This window comes from Heptranchias perlo, chromosome 9 (genome assembly GCF_035084215.1).
Source record: "Heptranchias perlo isolate sHepPer1 chromosome 9, sHepPer1.hap1, whole genome shotgun sequence".
In the NCBI taxonomy this organism is placed as follows: Eukaryota; Metazoa; Chordata; class Chondrichthyes; order Hexanchiformes; family Hexanchidae; genus Heptranchias; species Heptranchias perlo.
Genome location: NC_090333.1, coordinates 15,495,451 through 15,514,855, shown reverse-complemented (window position 1 = coordinate 15,514,855; position 19,405 = coordinate 15,495,451). Strand labels below are relative to the sequence as shown.

The 19,405-nt window shown below is 41.5% G+C and overlaps 1 protein-coding gene across 1 annotated transcript in view; it reads right to left on the bottom strand.

Annotated features, from left to right (window-relative positions):
* znf326 (zinc finger protein 326) overlaps positions 1-7,549 on the bottom strand; it is a 39,924-nt gene extending 32,375 nt beyond the window's left edge. Inside the window, exons 1-2 of the mRNA XM_067989907.1 lie at positions 7,396-7,549; positions 35-100 (exon numbers count right to left, since the gene is read on the bottom strand). Coding sequence (XP_067846008.1) covers positions 35-100; positions 7,396-7,501 — 172 coding nt within the window. The 5' untranslated portion in view covers positions 7,502-7,549. The remainder of the gene's footprint in view (positions 1-34; positions 101-7,395) is intronic.
* Between the last annotated feature and the right edge of the window lie 11,856 nt (positions 7,550-19,405).

Below are 19,405 nucleotides of genomic sequence, written 5' to 3'. Positions count from 1 at the left end.
TCCAACTGGTGTTGCTCAGTTATTCAGACCCCACCTGTTTTCCAGTTATCCCTGGCACTCCAACTGCTGCTGGTGCCGCTGTTCAGCCATTCTGATCCACCTGTGCACCAATGAAAATTCAAATTATGATATAGCCAAATCAAATATAAACCAAAAGAAATCCCTAAAATTCTCAGATGTCTACAATATTGCCTTACTGAGGGTTTTCTGATTAAGTGCTCTTAGATTAACCCAATTTTTAATGATTTTGTAGAAATTTTTATGGTTTCCATTGGGATTGTTGACAACTCTTCCAACATGCTAATTTTAAACTGATCAGCTACATAATAATATACCAGAAATATGAGTCTGGAGCATATTCCAACATTCTAACAGCTTTTAGGGTTGAGCTGGCCTCAAATGCCAATAACGTGCATTATATAGAGTTAGTGGTGTTGAAGTGCCTGTACAGCTCAATGAGTAAATGCACCATCTGATATAATACTGACCCATAAACAACCAGAAGGGCCTAGGTTCTGTGTTGTCAAGACTCCTTGTCCGACATCCAGTCTTGGATAAGCCAGTTAAGCTTTGTTAAGAATAAAACCATCATCTTTGACCCTAGCCACAAATGCCATACCCTTGCCACTGATTCCATCCTCCTCCCTGGCCATCATCTCAAGCTGCACCAGACTGCTACAACCTTGCCATCTGATTCAACTTTAAGCTGAGCTTTCAACTGATATCCTCCCATCACAAAGACCGCCTACTTCCATTTCCGTAACATTGCTCGCCTCCGCCTCTACTTTAGTCCATCTGCTGCTGAAAGTCCCATCCATGCCTTTGTCACCTCCAGATTCAACTATTCCAATATTCTCCAGGCCAACCTTCCATCCAAAATTTTGCTGCCTGTAGCCTATCCCCCACAAAGTTCCATACCCATTACTGCTGACCTTGCAGTGGTGCCTGATCCCTCAACACCTCTGATTTAAAATTCTCATCCCTGTTTTTAAATCTCTTCATGGTCTCACCTCTTCCTAACTCTGTAACCTCCTCCAGCACCATTACCCCCCCCCCCCTCACCCTCGTTTTGCTTATTCTGGCCTTTTGTTCCTCCTCTCTTCACTACATCATTAGCGGGTATACCTTCATCTGGCTAGGCCCAAAGCTCAAATTCCCTCCCCAAACCTCTCCGCCTCCATTTCCCTCTCCTCCTTTAAGACACTCCTTAAAAAGCACCTCTTTGACTAAGAATTTATTCACTCCTCCTACCATTTCTTTTGGTTCACCATTTTTTTTATTAGGCCTTGGGATGTTTTTCTACATTACTGGATCTCGTACAATCAGGCTGACAACACAGAACCTAGGCCCTTCTGATTGTTTATAGGTCATTATCACATCAAATGAAATGCTGTTGTTGCAGCAACTGACACAAAGGCTTCCTATGTAATGAAACTCTAAGTGGACAAGGGCTTTTCAGAATGCATGAGGTTCCACAATTTTGCATCTTAAAATTTCAGATAGCTATCAAGTGGCTGAGAAATAAAGACAGAATCTGAGCAATAAAGACCAGGAAGAACCCAAGTTCAATCTCTAGTCTGTGCTGAGTTAGCTGATATCAGCCTGTTCTGCGGTTATGAGACTATTGTGTTGGAAAAGGAGGGCAAAGTTTGCCCAGGATCTCTATCCAGTAGTCCCTATTTGAAGTATGGAAGCCAAGGACAATATGATCACAATGCTTTGATACATTACTTCCCTACAATACAACATTGACTACACTTCAAAAATATTTCACTGCCTGCAAAGTGCTTTGGGATGTCGTGAGGTAGTGAAGGTGCTATATAAATACAAGTTCTTTCTTTGACGCCCTCTAAAGACAAATAACCTGCTAGCCCTGTCAAGAATTATTTGTGATGTGGAGGTGCTGGTGATGGACTGGGGTTGACAATTGTAAACAATTTTAGAACACCAGGTTATAGTCCAACAAATTTATTTTAAATTCCACAAGCTTTCGGAAGCTTCCTCCTTCCTCAGGTGAACGGTGTGGAAACAGTTTTCCACACCGTTCACCTGAGGAAGGAGGAAGCCTCCGATAGCTTGTGGAATTTAAAATAAATTTGTTGGACTATAACCTGGTGTTCTAAAATTGTTTACAAGAATTATTTGCTAACACTTAGGTGACATAACAGAATGAATGCCATCCATCAAACCGTTTCTCAAAAAGTGGGGGGGGGGGGGGGGGGGGGGGAAGAGAAAAAGAGAGGAACAAATTGAAGAGAAAAATTAAATACAACATTGCAGTGCAGCAGCACAACCAGGTAGTTAAAAAATGCAGTCTCTGTAATGAGCATTGTCTAGTGTACTATGAGCTGCAACAAACCAAAGCTATGTCCCCATCAATTTTGGATTGAGCTCCGACCCATTAGCTCATCGATGTTCAATCAGCCACAGCACTGCAAGTACAGGACTCAACCTGCAACCAGAGCAGTTGCTGTACTAAGCAAGTCCCAAATATATTTTTGTTTACTCACATGTTAGGTAATGTTATCTAATGTGAGAAATCTTATCTCACAAGTATAATCAGATATGTGGAGCAAAGTAAAACTTGTGAGCAGATGCTACACACTCTCCTCAAATACTTATCATAATCTGAGTACTCTATTACTGGATCTATCCATGGTATAAGGAGCACAAGAATTGTGTCAACAGGGCTTTGTAGCGAGGTTGAATAAAAATGCTAATGCTACAGACATCTACCAAGTCTCAGCCACCACACCCCCAATACTGCACTTCAGCAAAATAAATACCTTGCTATAACAAACATTTTGCCAATTAAGTATATTGTAGCAGGGCTTCAGTGTACAGTTTTCCAAGACAACCTAGTATTTCATTTTATCATACAACTGAATGAAATAGAAGCTCAATGTACCTTCAAGTTGGCACCAGAAATATGGAGAATTAAAATGGAACTACTAGTTTTACTTGTTTCCTTTCCAGTTTATTTTGAATTAAATCACAAATATGAAGCATACATCAGGGCTTTGTAACAAGGAGAATGAAGGCACCACCCTCAATGATCACTAGATGGAGCCTGTGTACTATTTTAAATTAACACTTATTTGGTTCATCAGGAACATGCACTGGGTATCTGATTGTGAAGGGAAAATGTGCAAAGTGTGCAATGTTCATGAATATATTCCAGTCAGATTGTACATTTTTCATAAACTTCTGCTACTCAACACGTATATTCTAGAGTCTGACAACCCAAAATGTTAAGCTGATTTCCCTTTTCAAATGCTGATAGACATAAGCATAGCACAAGAAGAACAACAACTTTATAGCGCCTTTAGCAAAACGTCCCAAGGTGTTTCACAGGAGTGCAGTCAGACAAAAATTGTCACTGAACCAAACAAGGAGATATTAGGACAGATGACTAAAAGCTTGGTTAAAGAGATAAGTTTTATGGAGCATCTTAAAGGAGAAAAAAGTAGAGAAACAACGAGGAACTATGGAGCTTGGGATCTAGATAGCTGAAGGCATGGCCTCCTGAACATTTACCTGAGGAAGGAGGAAGCCTCCGAAAGCTTGTAGATTTCAAATAAAAATTGTTGGACTATAACTTGGTGTTGTAAAATTGTTTACAATTTAAAATCAAGGCACTGTTGGTCAAAGAGCCAATGTAAGTCAGTGAGCACAGGGATGATGGGTGAACAGGACTTGTTGAGAGTTAGGATACGGGCAGCAGAGTTTTGAATGAGCTGACGTTTATGGATGGTGGAAGATGGGAGGCCGGCCAGAAGAACATTGGAATAGTCAAGTCTGGAGGTAACAAAAGCATGGATGAGAGTTTCAGCGGCTCTTGGGCTGAGGCAGAGACGGGCGGTTACGAACATGGAAGTAGGCGGTCTTTGCGATGGAGAGGATATGGGGTCAGAAACTCAGCTCAGCCTCAAACAGGACACAGAGGTTGAGAACAGTCTAGTTCAGCCTGAGACAGTGACCATCTCAGTGAAGGAGGATGGAATCAGTGACGAGGGAATGGAATATGTGGCTTCCTAATCCTTAATTAGAGGAAATTTCGGCTCACCCAGGACTGGATGTCAGGCAAGCAGTCTGACAACAGAGGCAGTAGAGGGATTGAGAGAGGTGGCAGTGATGTAGGGCAGGATGTAGTCGGCGTACACGTGGAACTTGATGTTATGTCTTTGGATGAGGTCACGGGGGGGGGGGGGGGGGGCAGCATGTGGATGAGAAATAGGAGACCAAGGATAGATCCCTGTGGGACTCTAGAGGTAATGGTGCGGGAGCGAGAAGAGAAGCCATTGCAGGAGATTCTCTGGCTACGACTAGATAGGCAAGAGCATTATTTTGATTAAAACTCAAGTCATTGTACAATTTAAGCATATAGTTGGCACACAGAGGTAGAGTTTCAACCTACATTAAGATATGTAATGGGATTGGGCCTCTATATAATCTAAATGTCTCTTCCAGAATATTATGTTATTAGGGGACTGGACCAATGGTATATGTGGCTGCACCATGTCTGGATGGGGCTTGTTTAAAGGATCAGATGGTCTTTTTCTGTCTTACTTTTCATATGTTTTGTATTTATTTTGAGCTGGGAATGCTTGATGCTGGCATCGTGCAAAATTTGTTCCCTTCAGCATCTAGGGCCTTGCCTCGGTTGACATAATAAACAATAAAGGTTTGTTTCAATTTGAAGAACTTAAAAAAAATTAAATACAAAAATCTTACATCATAAATTCTACACTCCAGAACAATATTTTTCAAATGTTCAGTGTTATAGGGGTCTGATATATAGTTAGCTTTTTTTTTTAAAAAAAGAGCTTCCTATTGCCTCCAGTGCAAAGAATTTTTGAACAGCTGACGTCAATTCCATGAATGCATGGTTTGTGCATTCATATTAGTAATTTCTGTTATTAACCTTGGGATCCTGTCAATGAGATTCAGAATAAAAGGATGAAAAGCTGAGGGAAGTACTGAGAGCTGGTAATGGCTACAAGAAATAAAATATCAAAACAAATGATGCATCATTATCTCTCTCCATTTTATCATTTACATTTCTCTCCACTTAACTCTCAGTGCCAATCTCCAACAATCTCTAAGATATGGGCAACAAATTGATTTACTCTAATTTCATTTGTTCACAAAGAGTTTTGGATCTCATATGTGGGTGATCAAAGGCATTGTAGTTTCATGGTTATCTTAAAAGCTTACAATGCTTCTACATTGGTCCAGAGGTTCAGACAAATTTGGGAACATCTGCATGCACCAGAGAACAGACAGGGCAAGGTTTTCACATACACACAGTTAGAGGATCCTCATTTAGAATTCCCTGTTTGCACAGGAAAACCCGACTTAAAAATGTACTCTGCACAGACAGAATCCCCTCTCCTTGTCATAGGTTAAGCCCACTTTTGACAAATACCAGTTGCAATGTTTCTACAATTTAAAACTTGTTTTGTTTTTGACAAATTTTAGGAACATATTGGTAAAAGATCAATTGTGAGCCCAGTATTCAAAATTGAATTCTGGCATAGGGATTTGATTATATCAATCACAGGCTGATGGGTCATTTGGCCTATTGACTTACAACACATATTGAGGAATAGTTCCCTTTATTAGTCAGGCAAACTACATCCCTGCATTTCCTAAATTACACCCAGATAAAAATAATACAACCCTGGACAAATTCCCCAATTACCCTACCCATTTAAATTAGGGCACTCTTTTAATTGCACAAAGTGTGGGTAACCAGAATTGTATTATCTATTCCAAACACTTAACCTAACTGCTGGGATAAAAAAAATAAAGAAAACCAGAAATGATGGACATTTAAAAATAAAGGCAGTACATGCTTTAAAAAAAAGCAGGCTGATCATTTAGAGGGGTTAATGTCTGTATTGTAACTAAGGACAACACCTGAAATAAGAACATAAGAAATAGAAACAGGAAAAGGCCATACGGCCCCTAGAGCCTGCTCCACCATTCAATAAGATCGTGGCTGATCATCTACCTCAACTCCACTTTCCCGCTCTATCCCCATATCCCTTGATTCCCTTAATGTCCAAAACTCTATCGATCTCAGTCTTGAATATACTCAACGACTGAGCATCCACAGCCCTCTGGGGTAGAGAATTCCAAAGATTCAAGACCGAGTGAAGAAATGTTTCCTCATCTTGGTCCTAAACGGCTGACCCCTTATCTTGAGACTATGACCACTAGTTCTAGACTCTCCAGCCAGGGGAAACAGCCTCTCAGCAGCTATCCTGTCAAGCCCTCTTAGAATGTTATATGTTTCAATGAGATCACCTCTCATTCTCCTAAATTCCAGAGAATACAGGCCCATTCTACACAATCTCTCTTCATAGGACAACCCTCTCAACCCAGGAATCAATCTAGTGAAGCTTCGTTGCACCCCCTCTAAGGCAAGTACATCTTTCCTTAGGTAAGGAGACCATATTAACCTATCTTCCTAGCAATTTTTGTGCTTCGTTTTATAATTATTAAATAACTCAATTGAATAATTTAAATACACAATTATATATAGCGTGGATGTGTGCCTTTTCTAATAAAATCCATAAGGAGTGTCCTTTTTTAAAAAAAGAGGGGCACAACTAATAAGGAACTAAGCTATAAAACATGGGAAACTTAATAAATATTACCACCCGTGTCCAGTATGTGAGATTAAAAAAAATTATCAGGCAGTCATATTTCACGCATTTAATGTAATATGGGGGGGGGGGGGGCAGCTATTAACTGAATTCCCGGTGGAAATTCCCTGGTTCAAAAGCAGCCGCTGGGCAACGTGGGAGTCGAGGCTCTGCCACCAACTGATCTTTAAAATGGTTCCCGACAATCCCAGGGATGAATAGACTTTGAGGTTAAATACACATATTTACTGATAATTATATACATTTTATTTTTAAAAAAAAACAGATCGGGAATCGGCGATGATTACAACATACGGGTAGAGGAGAAGCGGGAAACAGACGGTAAGGTTGCGTTGTGTTGACCGCCCGCTGCCTCGCGCGAGTGTGGAGAATTTTACTCGGTGCATTTGGACCTAAACAAAACAGCCGCCATTTTAAACAGGAAACTCGCCCCCGACCCGATCGGCCGCACCACTAGTCGCCGACCCTCAGCCGCACACAGAGAGAGAGAGAGAGAAAAGGAGGGGGGAAAGAGAGACCGGGCCCGCCGATTGCGCGACGCCTCGCTCCTAACACAGCTCGAAGCCCCATTTTCGGCGACTCCGGATGGGATGGCACGCGGTGTTGCCAGCACGCCTGTTCCCCGAGGCCCGAAGACTCGGCGGTTTGAAAAGAAAATGCGGCCACACACACACACACACACACACACAAAAAAAGCGGCCGCTTTCCCCATACGTCCTACCTCGCAGTCCTTCCGAGTCCGTGGAGACCCAGGCCCGGCTCGACCCTCTCAACCCGTCCGTGTCGCTGACGCCCCAACCCCGGCTCGCTCCTCTCAGCCCGTCCATTTCTTCTCCTTCTTCTTCCTCCTCCTCCTCAGTCACTGGCGCCTCCCGGGTCCCTCACATTAACTGTTCCCCCCTCCGCCCCAGGGCGGGACAGAATGACTTTTATCAACTAGCTCCTCCCGCTCATCACAACCGAAATCCAGTATACAGCAACCATATTTAAAATAATGTGCACACCTTTGGTCTGTTTGTCAGATAAAATTTAATATTAATTATTATTTTCATATGCTAGCAAGGAGGACAGAATTTAACGGTACACCACCCGTGTCTTATCGGGGCTGTCCTGTTATCATAGAATAGTTGCAGCATAGAAGGAGAGCAGGCACTGGATCACCTGCTCTCCAAGAGCAATCCAGCTAGTCCCACTCCCTGACCCTTTCACCTAGCCCTGCAATTTTTTTTCCCTTCGAGTACTTATCCAATTCCCTTTTGAAAGCCAGGATTGAATCTGCCTCCCCAGCAATGCATTCCAGATCATAACCACTCGCTGCATAAAAAAGTTTTTCCTCGTTGCCTTTGGTTCTGCCAATCACCTTTTAAATCTGTGACTTCTGGTTCTTGACTCTTCCGCCAATGGGAACTGTTTCTCTCTATCTACTCTGTCGAGACCCCTCATGATTTTGAACACCTCTGTCAAATCTCCTCTCAACCTTCTCTGTTCCAAGACAACATCCCCAGCTTCTTCAGTCTATCCATGTGACTGAGGTCCCTCATCCCTGGAACCATTCTAGTATATCTTTTCTACACCCTCTCTAAGATCTTCACATCATTCCTAAAGTGCAGTGCCCAGAATTGGACACGATACTCCAGTTGTAGCCGAAGCAGTGTTTTATAAAGGTGGTTATGAGTTAACTGATAGTTCAATTCCTGTACAAAATCAATAACCAGACAAACACCTTTTTGGTCAAAACTCAGCAGAAAGTCACTTTGTTCCCCACATTTTTCAAAAGGAAACCAATTCACTATAGACTGGCAAGTATCACTCATTGGATTGGTGATCACTAATTTTTAGTTCAAAAATGTGACGTTTTTTCCTATATGATTCTCAAAAAAAAATTCCCTACATTTAACTTGAGTTGCAATGTGTCACTGTTGTCAGTAATATTTACTACTCCCAACAATTTCCTAATTTTGACAACTTTAAATTTGTGGATGGTTAGCTTCCTGACTTATTAAACAATTATGCCAATATTAATATACAAGTATTTATTTTGTTTCACCCACATTGTACGTTTTTGTACACTGAATCCTTCCGCCACTTCTAGCAATATGAACCATCAGGATCTGTACACCAAGTTGGATTCCCAATTTTACTGTTTTCGGTTTGTATCCTTCATCAGAATGAAGTAGTAAGCACCCAAAATGTCATAACCTCTTTTTTTCTCTTTACAAATGCTGACTGACCTACTGTGTATTTCCAGCACTTTCTGTGGGTTTTATTTCAGAGTTCTAGGACTTGCAGATTTTTATTTTTATTCACAATTTTGCTGCTGCTGCTCAACAGATCAGTAGCTAAGCCTCTTCACTGACTCATTTCTAGGATCATATGACAAACTTTTGCACTGCTGCAGATTATCAACATTATCAGTATTGTGAGTGGCTTTAGCCCAACACTGACCACACACACCTTTGGTTGCACATAGTGCTGTTCTTTGAGCTGCTGAGATACAGAGCTGGTCACTCAGATAAAGGAAATGAAGTTTCAAAAAGCAGTTGAGAATTATGGCAAAGATATTAGCACATGGAATTAAGGGGATTGTGACTAAATGAATAGAGATCATTGGAGGACAGAAAGCAAAACGTAGAGGGGTAAAAGAAAGTTTCTCAGACTGGAAAGTTATAGCGAGTAATCTGTTTTGGGGCTACGCACACATGCGGATTGAGGGAACAATTTGTTGATAACACCAAAATGGGGTTATCATTTGGTATTAATGATGAACACCATTGTTTATCTATGTCCTGCAGTCACATTTTCAAATAAAACTGTTGGACTATAACCTGGTGTTGTAAGATTCCTTACATTTTAACATTTTATAAGTAAGAATAGAGAAATGAAACACAGTTTAAATACAGAAGCAACTGGATCCTTGGTTTTATATCCAGAGGCATAAAGTACAGCATGAAGGAGGTAATGCTGAACTTGTACAAAATCTTAGGTCACAGTTGGAGTATTATGACCAGCAAGATTCCACAAAACAGCAATGAGATGAATGACCAATTAATGTATTTTGTGGTGTTGGTTGAGGAATGAAAGTTGGATCGAACACAAGATAGAACTATGTTCTTTGAAAAAGTGTCACTGTTTCTTTTACATCCACTTGAATAGGCATATGGGACCTCAGTTTAATCTCATCCAAAAGACAGCACTTCCACCAAAACAGCACTCCCACAATACTGTGCTGAAGTGCCAGTTTAGATTTATGTGGTCAAGTCCTGGAGTGGGGTTTGAACTTTGACTTAAAGGTGAGAGTGCTACCACTGAGCCAAGCTGCACTTGAGAGACTTGAAAAATTAGAGCTTTTTTTGTACTACAGTTGAGAAGGACAAGGGGTGCTTAATAATGATTTGCAAGATTCTGACAGGTTATAATAGAGTAAATAGTGATTGGTTGTTTCCACTGGATGTTAACAAAAGGGAACAAATTTAAGAATCACAAAAAGAATTAAAGGGAAGTTAGAAAAAAATTCTTTACACACAGGGTGGTTATAATGTGGAATTCTCTGCCACATACCATTGTTGAAGCAGAGTTCATACATTGTTTTAAAAGGGAATTTGTTTCTTGTAAAAAAGAGTATTAAAGGTAACTGAGCACGAGTATAAATGAGACAGATAGAACCAATGGCGCTTACTGCACAGAAGGAAGCCACAGCCTAGCACTTCTGTGTTGGCTATGTGAATGTAACTCATTTGTTTTACTGAGGCATTTTCAGATGTCCTTATTGTCTGTTGTTCATTATAAGATTGGTCACATAATCATATAATACACTATAAAGAATTCAAGTTGACATTAACTAAACCCAAATTCAGATATTTTGACAGCATTTGGCTGCACCTCTGGAAATTTTTTTTAAAAATGCAGTTAAATACAGTAAAACCTGTGTCGAATGACTAACTCATCTAACTAGAACTACATGTACAGAATTAAAAAGCATGGGATTTTTTGCAAAAAAGAACAAACTGAATGCTGGAAGCAAAAGGAAGTGGTATAGTTTGCATATCTTGCTTATACAACATTTTTGAGATAAGGCACTAAATGAATGCAGCTCTTTTTTTTTTACTATGCAGATGTCCTTAGAGACTGTTGTGCCATGCAGAAAAAAACTGTGTGTAAGGACTGTGTGGCTGTGTGTTAATACTCATCTTTATGTGTAATAGTCCTTATTCTTTTTGAATGAAATAATCCTCAAAGTAATATGAATGTCAGCAAATCCAGTGAGCAGGAAATCACGAGATAGACTGTTCCATTAAGAAAAAATGTACACTACACAAGGCCATTGTTCAATATTTATTCTAATCACTTACTGTAGTTTTTTATCTTATACAAAAAGTTGAAGTTTTCCACCCAGCAGCTGTTGTTAGTAACAAAAATTACAACTTTTGCAGCATTTTTTCTATGTGACTGACATTTTGTCACCATCTTTGAGTGGTACGGATTTGCTAACATGTTTAAGCTAATAGTAATAGTGTAGGATGGTGACTTCCCTACTGGCTTGTAATTTTCATAACGTGTACTTTTTCCTATTTATACTAACATTGGTATTTACAGGCAGTCTCAGTGCAAAGATCCAGGCTTTTATTCAATGTTATATTTAAAGAAAAAGGATCTTCCTAGTTTCCTGAGCTCATGGTGATAATAAGATTACAATTACAGTTTATGCTCTACTGTAATTGCAAATCATGTAACTTTACTATATATTCTCTAAATTAGGGATTGCAAAATTTTCACTTGTTCAGAAAAGTTGGATAAATTAACTAGTAGCAACACTTTATTCACATATTTCAGAGTGGGACTTGAAGAAAACGATAATATAGCCTTGTTTAAAGCACAACAGAAGAGTTTTCTCATGCTTGCTGTCAGATCAAGTCTTTTATCTGCCGCTACTGGAGTGATTATCTTGTCACAATTAATTCAGACGGAATTGTAAGATTGGGACATGTGCTTTATACTTAGTTATTGTGCAGTTTTCATCAAAATTAATTCCTCTCCTCCTTCTTAGTTTTCATTTTGTGAGGATGTGAAAAGGAAGACCAAGGGGCCAGAACACAAATGAAGCTGCTGATTTTGCTGTTATGAGCTTTTCGGCTCACAGAGGCCTCTCTCCCTGCTTGGCACTTTACCTGAAACTTTTCACAGAATCACATGATTTCAAGTTGTAATTGTGAGAAGAGAGTGTCACGGTTTCACGGAACCGTTTACACAGACAGATCTTGAAACCACAATTTGGCATTAATTTGTATTTTGTAAAACTACACTGTTAGAATTCATTCCACTAAAAATCATTTGCAAGAGTACTGGCTGAAAATGGATAAAGCAATGTACTGTGTAGGGAATAAATGCTGTCTTTGGTAGAAGTTAAAAGAATTCTGATCCCTAGTCTGTCAATACAGTTGCCTATTAATTGAGTTGATAGCTGGCATCAGTGGACTACATCCCTGGGCCTTAATCAATGTGAAAAGGCAGGCCTACTCGGGTGCAGGCAGATCTGAATTTTTTTTTTAAATTAGAGCTATAAAATTAGGAGATGCATTTCCCCTTTAAGTAACAAAAAATTTTAAATATCTAAGTAATATTATAGCACTTTTGTGGAAACAAAGCTGAAAATTTTATTTTCTACATTAACAAAATTTAAGTTTCTAAGAGATAATTCAAACTAACAAAAGGAATAATTAGAGCCATGGAAAGAGCACTTCAAAGATGCACTGGAATGATGCCATGAATAATAGGTTACTGTAACAAAGAGGCAAAAAAAATTGGGTCTTTTATCATTTGGAACAGAGAAGGTTAAGGGCAGAATATAATAGAGGTTTTCAAAATTATTAAAGGTTTTGAGAGGGTAAATAGTGAAAATTTGTTTCCATTGGTTGGCTAATTGATAACAAGGGGTCATGGATTTAGGATTATCACAAGAATGAAGGGGAAGTTGGAAGAAATGTTTTCACACAGGGCTATTAAAACATGAAATGCTATAACATTGTTTAAAAGGGAATTGAATGGAAAGGAAAGGACTTGCTTTTATATAAGTATTTGAGGAAGACTATAAAAGAATACAGGAAAGGGCAGGAAAATGGGATTAAAGTAAATGGTTCCAGTTGAAGAGTTCGTTCCGGTATAGATGCGATGGGTTGGATGGCCTCATTAAGCGCTATAATTTGTAATGATTCTAAGTATTTTTTGTTAAAATATACTATACAACATTAATCCTGATCACATGATTATTTTGTGATAACATGTTCATAGATATTATACATGAGCATGCTATCAGTTATTTATTGTAGTACAATTTAAAGGATAGTGTACCTTGTAATTTAATAAGTAAGCTAGTCACAATTTCTTATATAATGTGAAATAATATACAATGTTGAAATGAGTGGTTCCTAAAGTGGGGGATCAACAGTTGGTGTGGGCGGGGCAGGGTAGAGTGGAATCTATGATAGAATAATCATACATAGGTTCTGGATAGAGAGGGCTTGATGGGTTGAATGGCCTTTGCTCACTCTGGATTTTCTTATGTTCTTGTAGATTGTCAGTACAATGGAGCCTGTTTAGTATGAACTTAGATACGCTAAATTCTAGAGAAAAAAATCCAATATATCAATTCCCTTGACATGCAACTCGGATTAACATTCCTATTATGGACAAACCACGACCCACATATAGTGAAAATCTAGGCCCTACTTTCATTACTTAATCAATAAGAAATAACCAAATGCACCTCACAGATCAATGGAAAGCAGTATCTCTAGTCAACTGCCAAAAAAACCTGATAACTTGTAAAGAAGCTTTGCATTAACACTTCCTCACAATGTTATTTTCCAAAAATTTGGGAGCGGGGTGGCAGCATATTCTGCCCTTCGTAAGACCATAGCGGTCAAAATGTGACAATTTCCTTAGAAACTTCAGGATCACCAGTCTTGTGGCTTTCTCTTATTTTCTCCCCTTAGGAGTGACTCATGGTCAATAATATAATTCTAGTAGCTTGTCTAAGTGCCGTTTGCAGCCCATATAGTGAGTGTTAGAAGGCCGCTTGAACAGTGGGGATGGGGAGGGATTACAGCCACACCCAATTCTGTCCTGACCTGATGTTCCCAAAGTCACCACTGGATAGTGATCAGGAGCAGAAATCATGGGCAGAATTTTCACTTTGAGCCGGAAAGGGGAGATTTTCAGATGCGAAACCCAGATGCGGGTCGCGATCTGAGGCCAATAAATTTAACTTCCAGGTTTCAAGCCCGGCAGCTAGCCTGATTGACAGGCTGGCTGCTGTCAGCTAGGAATCGGAGGGAGGAGATCGGATAGGCCGAGACTTGGAGGTCGGGTGAAGAGTCGGAGGTAAGTGTGGGGGGGGGGGGGGGGGTCGTCGGCCAGGTGAGCTTGTTGGGCCTGGATGAGGCACTCCTGCTCCTCTGGGCCCACAAGCAGTGCAATAAAGGCACTGACCTCATGGATCTGGCCCTTCCCGCCTGCTTTTACCTGACGTGAATCGGAAGCGATGGGAAATCCGAACAGGTACGGTTAAATTCATTTTAATTTTCCAATACACAAAATATTACCTCAAGTATTTCAATAAGGTACGTTGCCCCTTTAAATATCGACCCACCGGCTTTAAGTGGGGACGGGACTTCCTAGAGTCTGCTGTGCACACGCATACAAAAATGCCTGGGTTAAACCCAGAAGTGGGCAAGTTGGAGCCGGGATGGGGTCCCGCTCCAAAAATTTGTTTTAACCCACCCCCAATCTACCCGTTCTTGGAGGTTAAAATTTACCCCTACTTATCTCCATCGATAGACCAGGAACACCAAAGCCAACTATAATGTGCCACAACTGTCCAACTAAGATCAACACAGACCAGAAATCAAATCTGGAGCCTTCTTGGTTTGTATGGACCAGTACCACAACAGACAGGTACAGTTACTCAGTCACCAAAGAAACCCCCAGGATCACAAGCTTTATGTGGGAAGGGAATTGGATAAGTACTTGAAGGAAAAAAAATTGCAGGGCTACGGGGAAAAGGGTGGGGGCATGGGACTAGCTGGATTGTTCTTGCAGAGAGCCGGCATGGACTCGTCGGGCCAAATGGCCTCCTTCCGTGCTGCAACCATTCCAAGATTCTAGGTGCATATGCACAGAACTAATACACAGTTTCAGAAATTTGCTACTTTCTCCATCTAATCAAAGCTTTGTCTGTTACACAGCCAACACTGAGAAAGTTTGTCATGGCAAGTAAAATTTCACTGTTATATAAGGTTTTATAGCTTTTACATACAGTACAGAAATGGTAGCCACCCAACTTGCACGTAGTGCAGGTCAGAGCAAATTTGTCTGTAACTTGATATAATAAATGTAATTTCTAATCAATATTTTTGTAGGCTGAACCTCCTGCAAACATTTTGTGGAAATTCTACAATAACAGAAGAAAAAAAATTGCATCATGGGACTAGTGATCTGAAAAAAAAAGAGAAACCATTAATAACATTTTAGATGTTATAAAAGCAAAAACATTAAATATCTGCTAAATACTGCATGATATTATGAATAATTTTATATTAATTTGAAAGCCTAATTTATATCGACTCAAGTGTTGAAAATGTCTAAGGCTGGATTTTGCAAAGTGTAATAGCATTTGGACAGACTTAATATAAAACTGTGGATTTTGGTCAATAGAATTATGAGATCAAACTCTGACATCTTTTCCAGTCAGCCCTCACAAGCACAAAGAGCACAAGTCATCATTTTTGAACTCATATAGTTGAGATTTCATACAACCCAGCCGGAGGGTTGTATGGAATCTCAAAACTATGTGGGTTTAAAAATGATACCTTTTACCATCACAATATGTCACCTGTCTTTTTTTTTAAAAAGGCAAGCATTTTGAACCTGCAGATGCCAAGTCAGGATCTGCAGGTAGCTAAGCAACAGACCATGCCATCAATTACACTGAAGCTACGTGTTCCCTCTTGTCAACTGTGTGGATTCAGAGGCAGGTCTCAGCAATTTTGGGACCTGAAGCAGTACTGCAATTTATAAACACAATCAAAACCTCACATATCAGGTTGACACATGACAGATTTATGAACCTAACAGTCCTCTTCAAGTGGCTGGAAAGCTAATTAACAAAAGTGGAAAATCTACTAGGGAGTTAATTCCTGTTAAATTTGAACTTTAATACTATTAATATGTTTAAAATTAAAAGCTTCCCTACATTGTAATTAATCCCCCATCCTTAAAATGTATGTTCCCAGAGTGCTGCGTAAGTAAATATACTACATGATGTGGTACTGAGCTATAGAGACCAGGAAGATCCTGTTTTGATTCCTCATCTGTTCTGAGTTAACCAACTTTAGAAAGAGTGACACTGAGATGCTAAAATTGCCTTTAGTGTCCCCAAGCTAGGAAGTAGAGGAATCATAATGAGAAAGGTGCTTACACCTGCTTGCCCTCCAGTGTTTCCTCTGAAAAGTGCATGTGTAGACAACAGGGAAATACAGGATCATGCTTGGTTTTAATGGATAAACTGAACCGTCTCCAAATTAACGTTGGCAAAATCATAGAATCATACAGCGCAGAAGGAGGCTATTCGGCCCATCATGCCTGTGCTGGCTCTTTGAGCTATCCAATTAGTCCCACTCCCCTGTTCTTTCCCCATAGCCCTGCAAATTTTTCCTTTTCAAGTATATATCCAATTCCCTTATGAAAGTTACTATTGAATTCACTTCCAACACCCTTTCAGGCAGTGAATTCCAGATGACAGCAACTTGCTGCGTTTAAAAAAAAATTCTCATCTACCCTCTGGTTCTTTTTCCAATTGTCTTAAATCTGCATCCTCTGGTTACTGACCCTCCTGCCAGTGGAAACAGTTTCTCCCTATTTACTCTATCAAAACCCTTCATGAATTTGAACACCTCTATTTAATCTCCCCTTAACCTTCTCTGCTCTAAGGAGAACAATCACAGCTTCTCCAGTCTCTCCACATAACTGAAGTCTGGGATCATTCTAGTAAATAGCCTCTGCACCTTCTCCAACGCCTTCCTAAAGTGTGGTGCTCAAAATTGTACACAATACTCCAGCTGAGGCCTAACTAGTGATTTATAAAGGTTTAACATAACTTCCTTGCTTTTGTACTGAATGGGCTCGATTTTTGGACGTCCGAGCCGGCGGGTTCGTGGCAGGGGGGCTCCGAAAATCGTGGATTCCCGGGGCAGGTCCGGAGCCTGGCTCCAACCCACCCACTTCCGGGTTCCCAAGTGACGTGCTTAGATGCGTGTGCAGCCCCTGCATGCGGGACTCCCGCCGGCAATTTAAGCCGCTGGGATCCCACTTTAACCAATTAATTAGATAGTTCAGGTCGTTTGCAGACCTGATTTGTAGGATATTTTAGGAGGGGTGGGAGATTCATCCAAACTGAGACTGTTTCCCGTACTGGGGGAAACACTCCCAGTTGAAATGGACATGTTGCAGCTGCAAAGTTCCATTTGACAGGTGGGGTGGGGGGACCCTCACTCATTGCAGGAGGCCACTCTGTCACTTTGGACAAAGTTTGGCCTGCACCCTCCTCCTAACAATCAAATTCACAAACTTGCAACCTCAACCCCGGTGTGCAGACACATTTGCCTACCTTGCGACCCCCTCAAATGTACATCTTCTGGATGGGGGCCGCCATAGCTGCAGTCATGACCTCCTCGGAGGACGAACAGCATCACCAGCCTTGCCAGCCACGCCGTCCACCTCTGACACGTGGAGCTCCACAACACAGTGCTGTGACACATCCACCTGCACAGCAGGAGGGAGGGCAACCGCAGAGAGAGATGCATCGCAGAAGGCACTATCCTCGCCACAGGGTCTACTGACTGAGGCTCAGCTTCCTGGACCTCTCTCAGCAGCAGTGCACACGGAGGCTCAGAGTGACTTGACATGTAGTCGTGGACATCTGCAGCCTCCTTCATGCCGAGCTGCTCCCGGCTGGCCTGAGCACCATCTTCTTACCTGTCGCTGTCAAAGTCACCACTGCCCTCAACAACTTCTCCTCCACATCCTTCCAAGGTGCCACCGGGGACATCACCGACATCTCAGTCGTCTGCACAAAAGAGCCCTGCAAATACACCTACACCCACTCTGCAGTGACACAATGGGTGGCATCAGGTGTGGGTCTTCATGGTGATCCTCAGGAAAGGGCATTATTGCGCAAACCAGACAAAATTTGCAAAGATGTGGCAGTAGTGGTGACAATATAATATGTAATGTGAGTTGCTCAGAAATCAAATATAAGTAAAAACCATGACAAACCCTCAAACACCCTTGTGCATCCCCTTCATGCTCACGACATGTTTGCCTTACGCTTCCTACTGCACATATGTGATGCCTGCCCTGTGGCTGCAGCACAGGTAGTGGCAAGTTGGGTGAGGCTGACTGTGAAAGAGATGCATGAGAGGGTGAGTATGAGACAGAGCCATGAGATTGTATGAGGATTGGGTTGAGTGGTAGTGGTGGGATGTGTACTGGCGAGGTGAGCAAGTGCAGGTAAGATGAGGATGAACTTTGAGTGGGAGTGAGGAGTGATGTGATAGAGTAGTGTTGGCAGTGCAGAAGGAGATGTGGGGTGGGGGCGGTGATGTGGCAGACGGAGTGTAGGGGAATGAGTAAGTGTACTCACTTCGGCTGACCTACTTATGCTATATGCAGGTGCGTGATATGTTGGTGGTGCTGGTGACCTCCTCTGCCACCTCGAGCCAGGCCTTCGTGGTGGCAGAGGCAGGCCACTTCCTCTCGTCCACCGGGGAGAAGATCTCTGTCCTCCTCCTCCTCACCCCATCCAGTAGGACCTGGAGTGAGGCATCATTAAACCTGTGAGCAGCCTTCCCCCTGGGCAGCTCCATGCTGTAATTTTCACTCCTTTCTGCAGCATCAGTCAGTGGAGGACTGCCCCTTTAAATAGGGCTCCTCCAGCTGACAGCCTATGATGCGCCTGCGCAGTCCGCCTGCTGCGCAGCTTTCCAGTGCGAAACCCCGAAACCAAGGTAAGTGCCTTCAATTAGGCTGCGATTGCATGCGGAGCACCCCGAATTCACTGGGCGCGTTACCCACGTGCCCAGTCGACCCCCCACTGCCAACCCGCCTCTCTCCTAAAATCGAGCCCAATGTCTCTATTTATAAAGCCCAGGATCCCATATGCTTTTTTAACTGCCATATCAACTTGTCTTGCCACGTTCAAAGATTTGTGTGAGAGAACCCCCAGGTCTCTGTTCTTGCATCCCCTTAAAAAATGAACCATTTAGTTTATATTGCCTCTCCTCATTCTTCCTTCCAGAATGCATCACTTCACACTTCTCTGCAATAAATTTCATTTGTCATGTGTCTGCCCATTTCACCTGTCTATGTCCTCCTGAAGTCTGCTACAATCCTCCTTCCTGTTTACTACATTTTCAAGCTTTGTGTCACTGCAAACTTTGAAATTATGCCTCCTATACCCAAATCCTGGTCATTAAAATATATCAAAAAGAGCAGTGGTCCTAATACTGACCCCTAGGGAACACCATTGTATACTTCCCTTCAGTCTGAAAAACTACCGTTCACCATTACTCTCTGCTTTCTGTATCTTAGCCAATTTTGTATCCATGCTGCCGCTGCCACTGCCCCTTTAATCCCATGGACTTCAATTTTGCCAACAAGTCTGTTATGTGACATTTTAA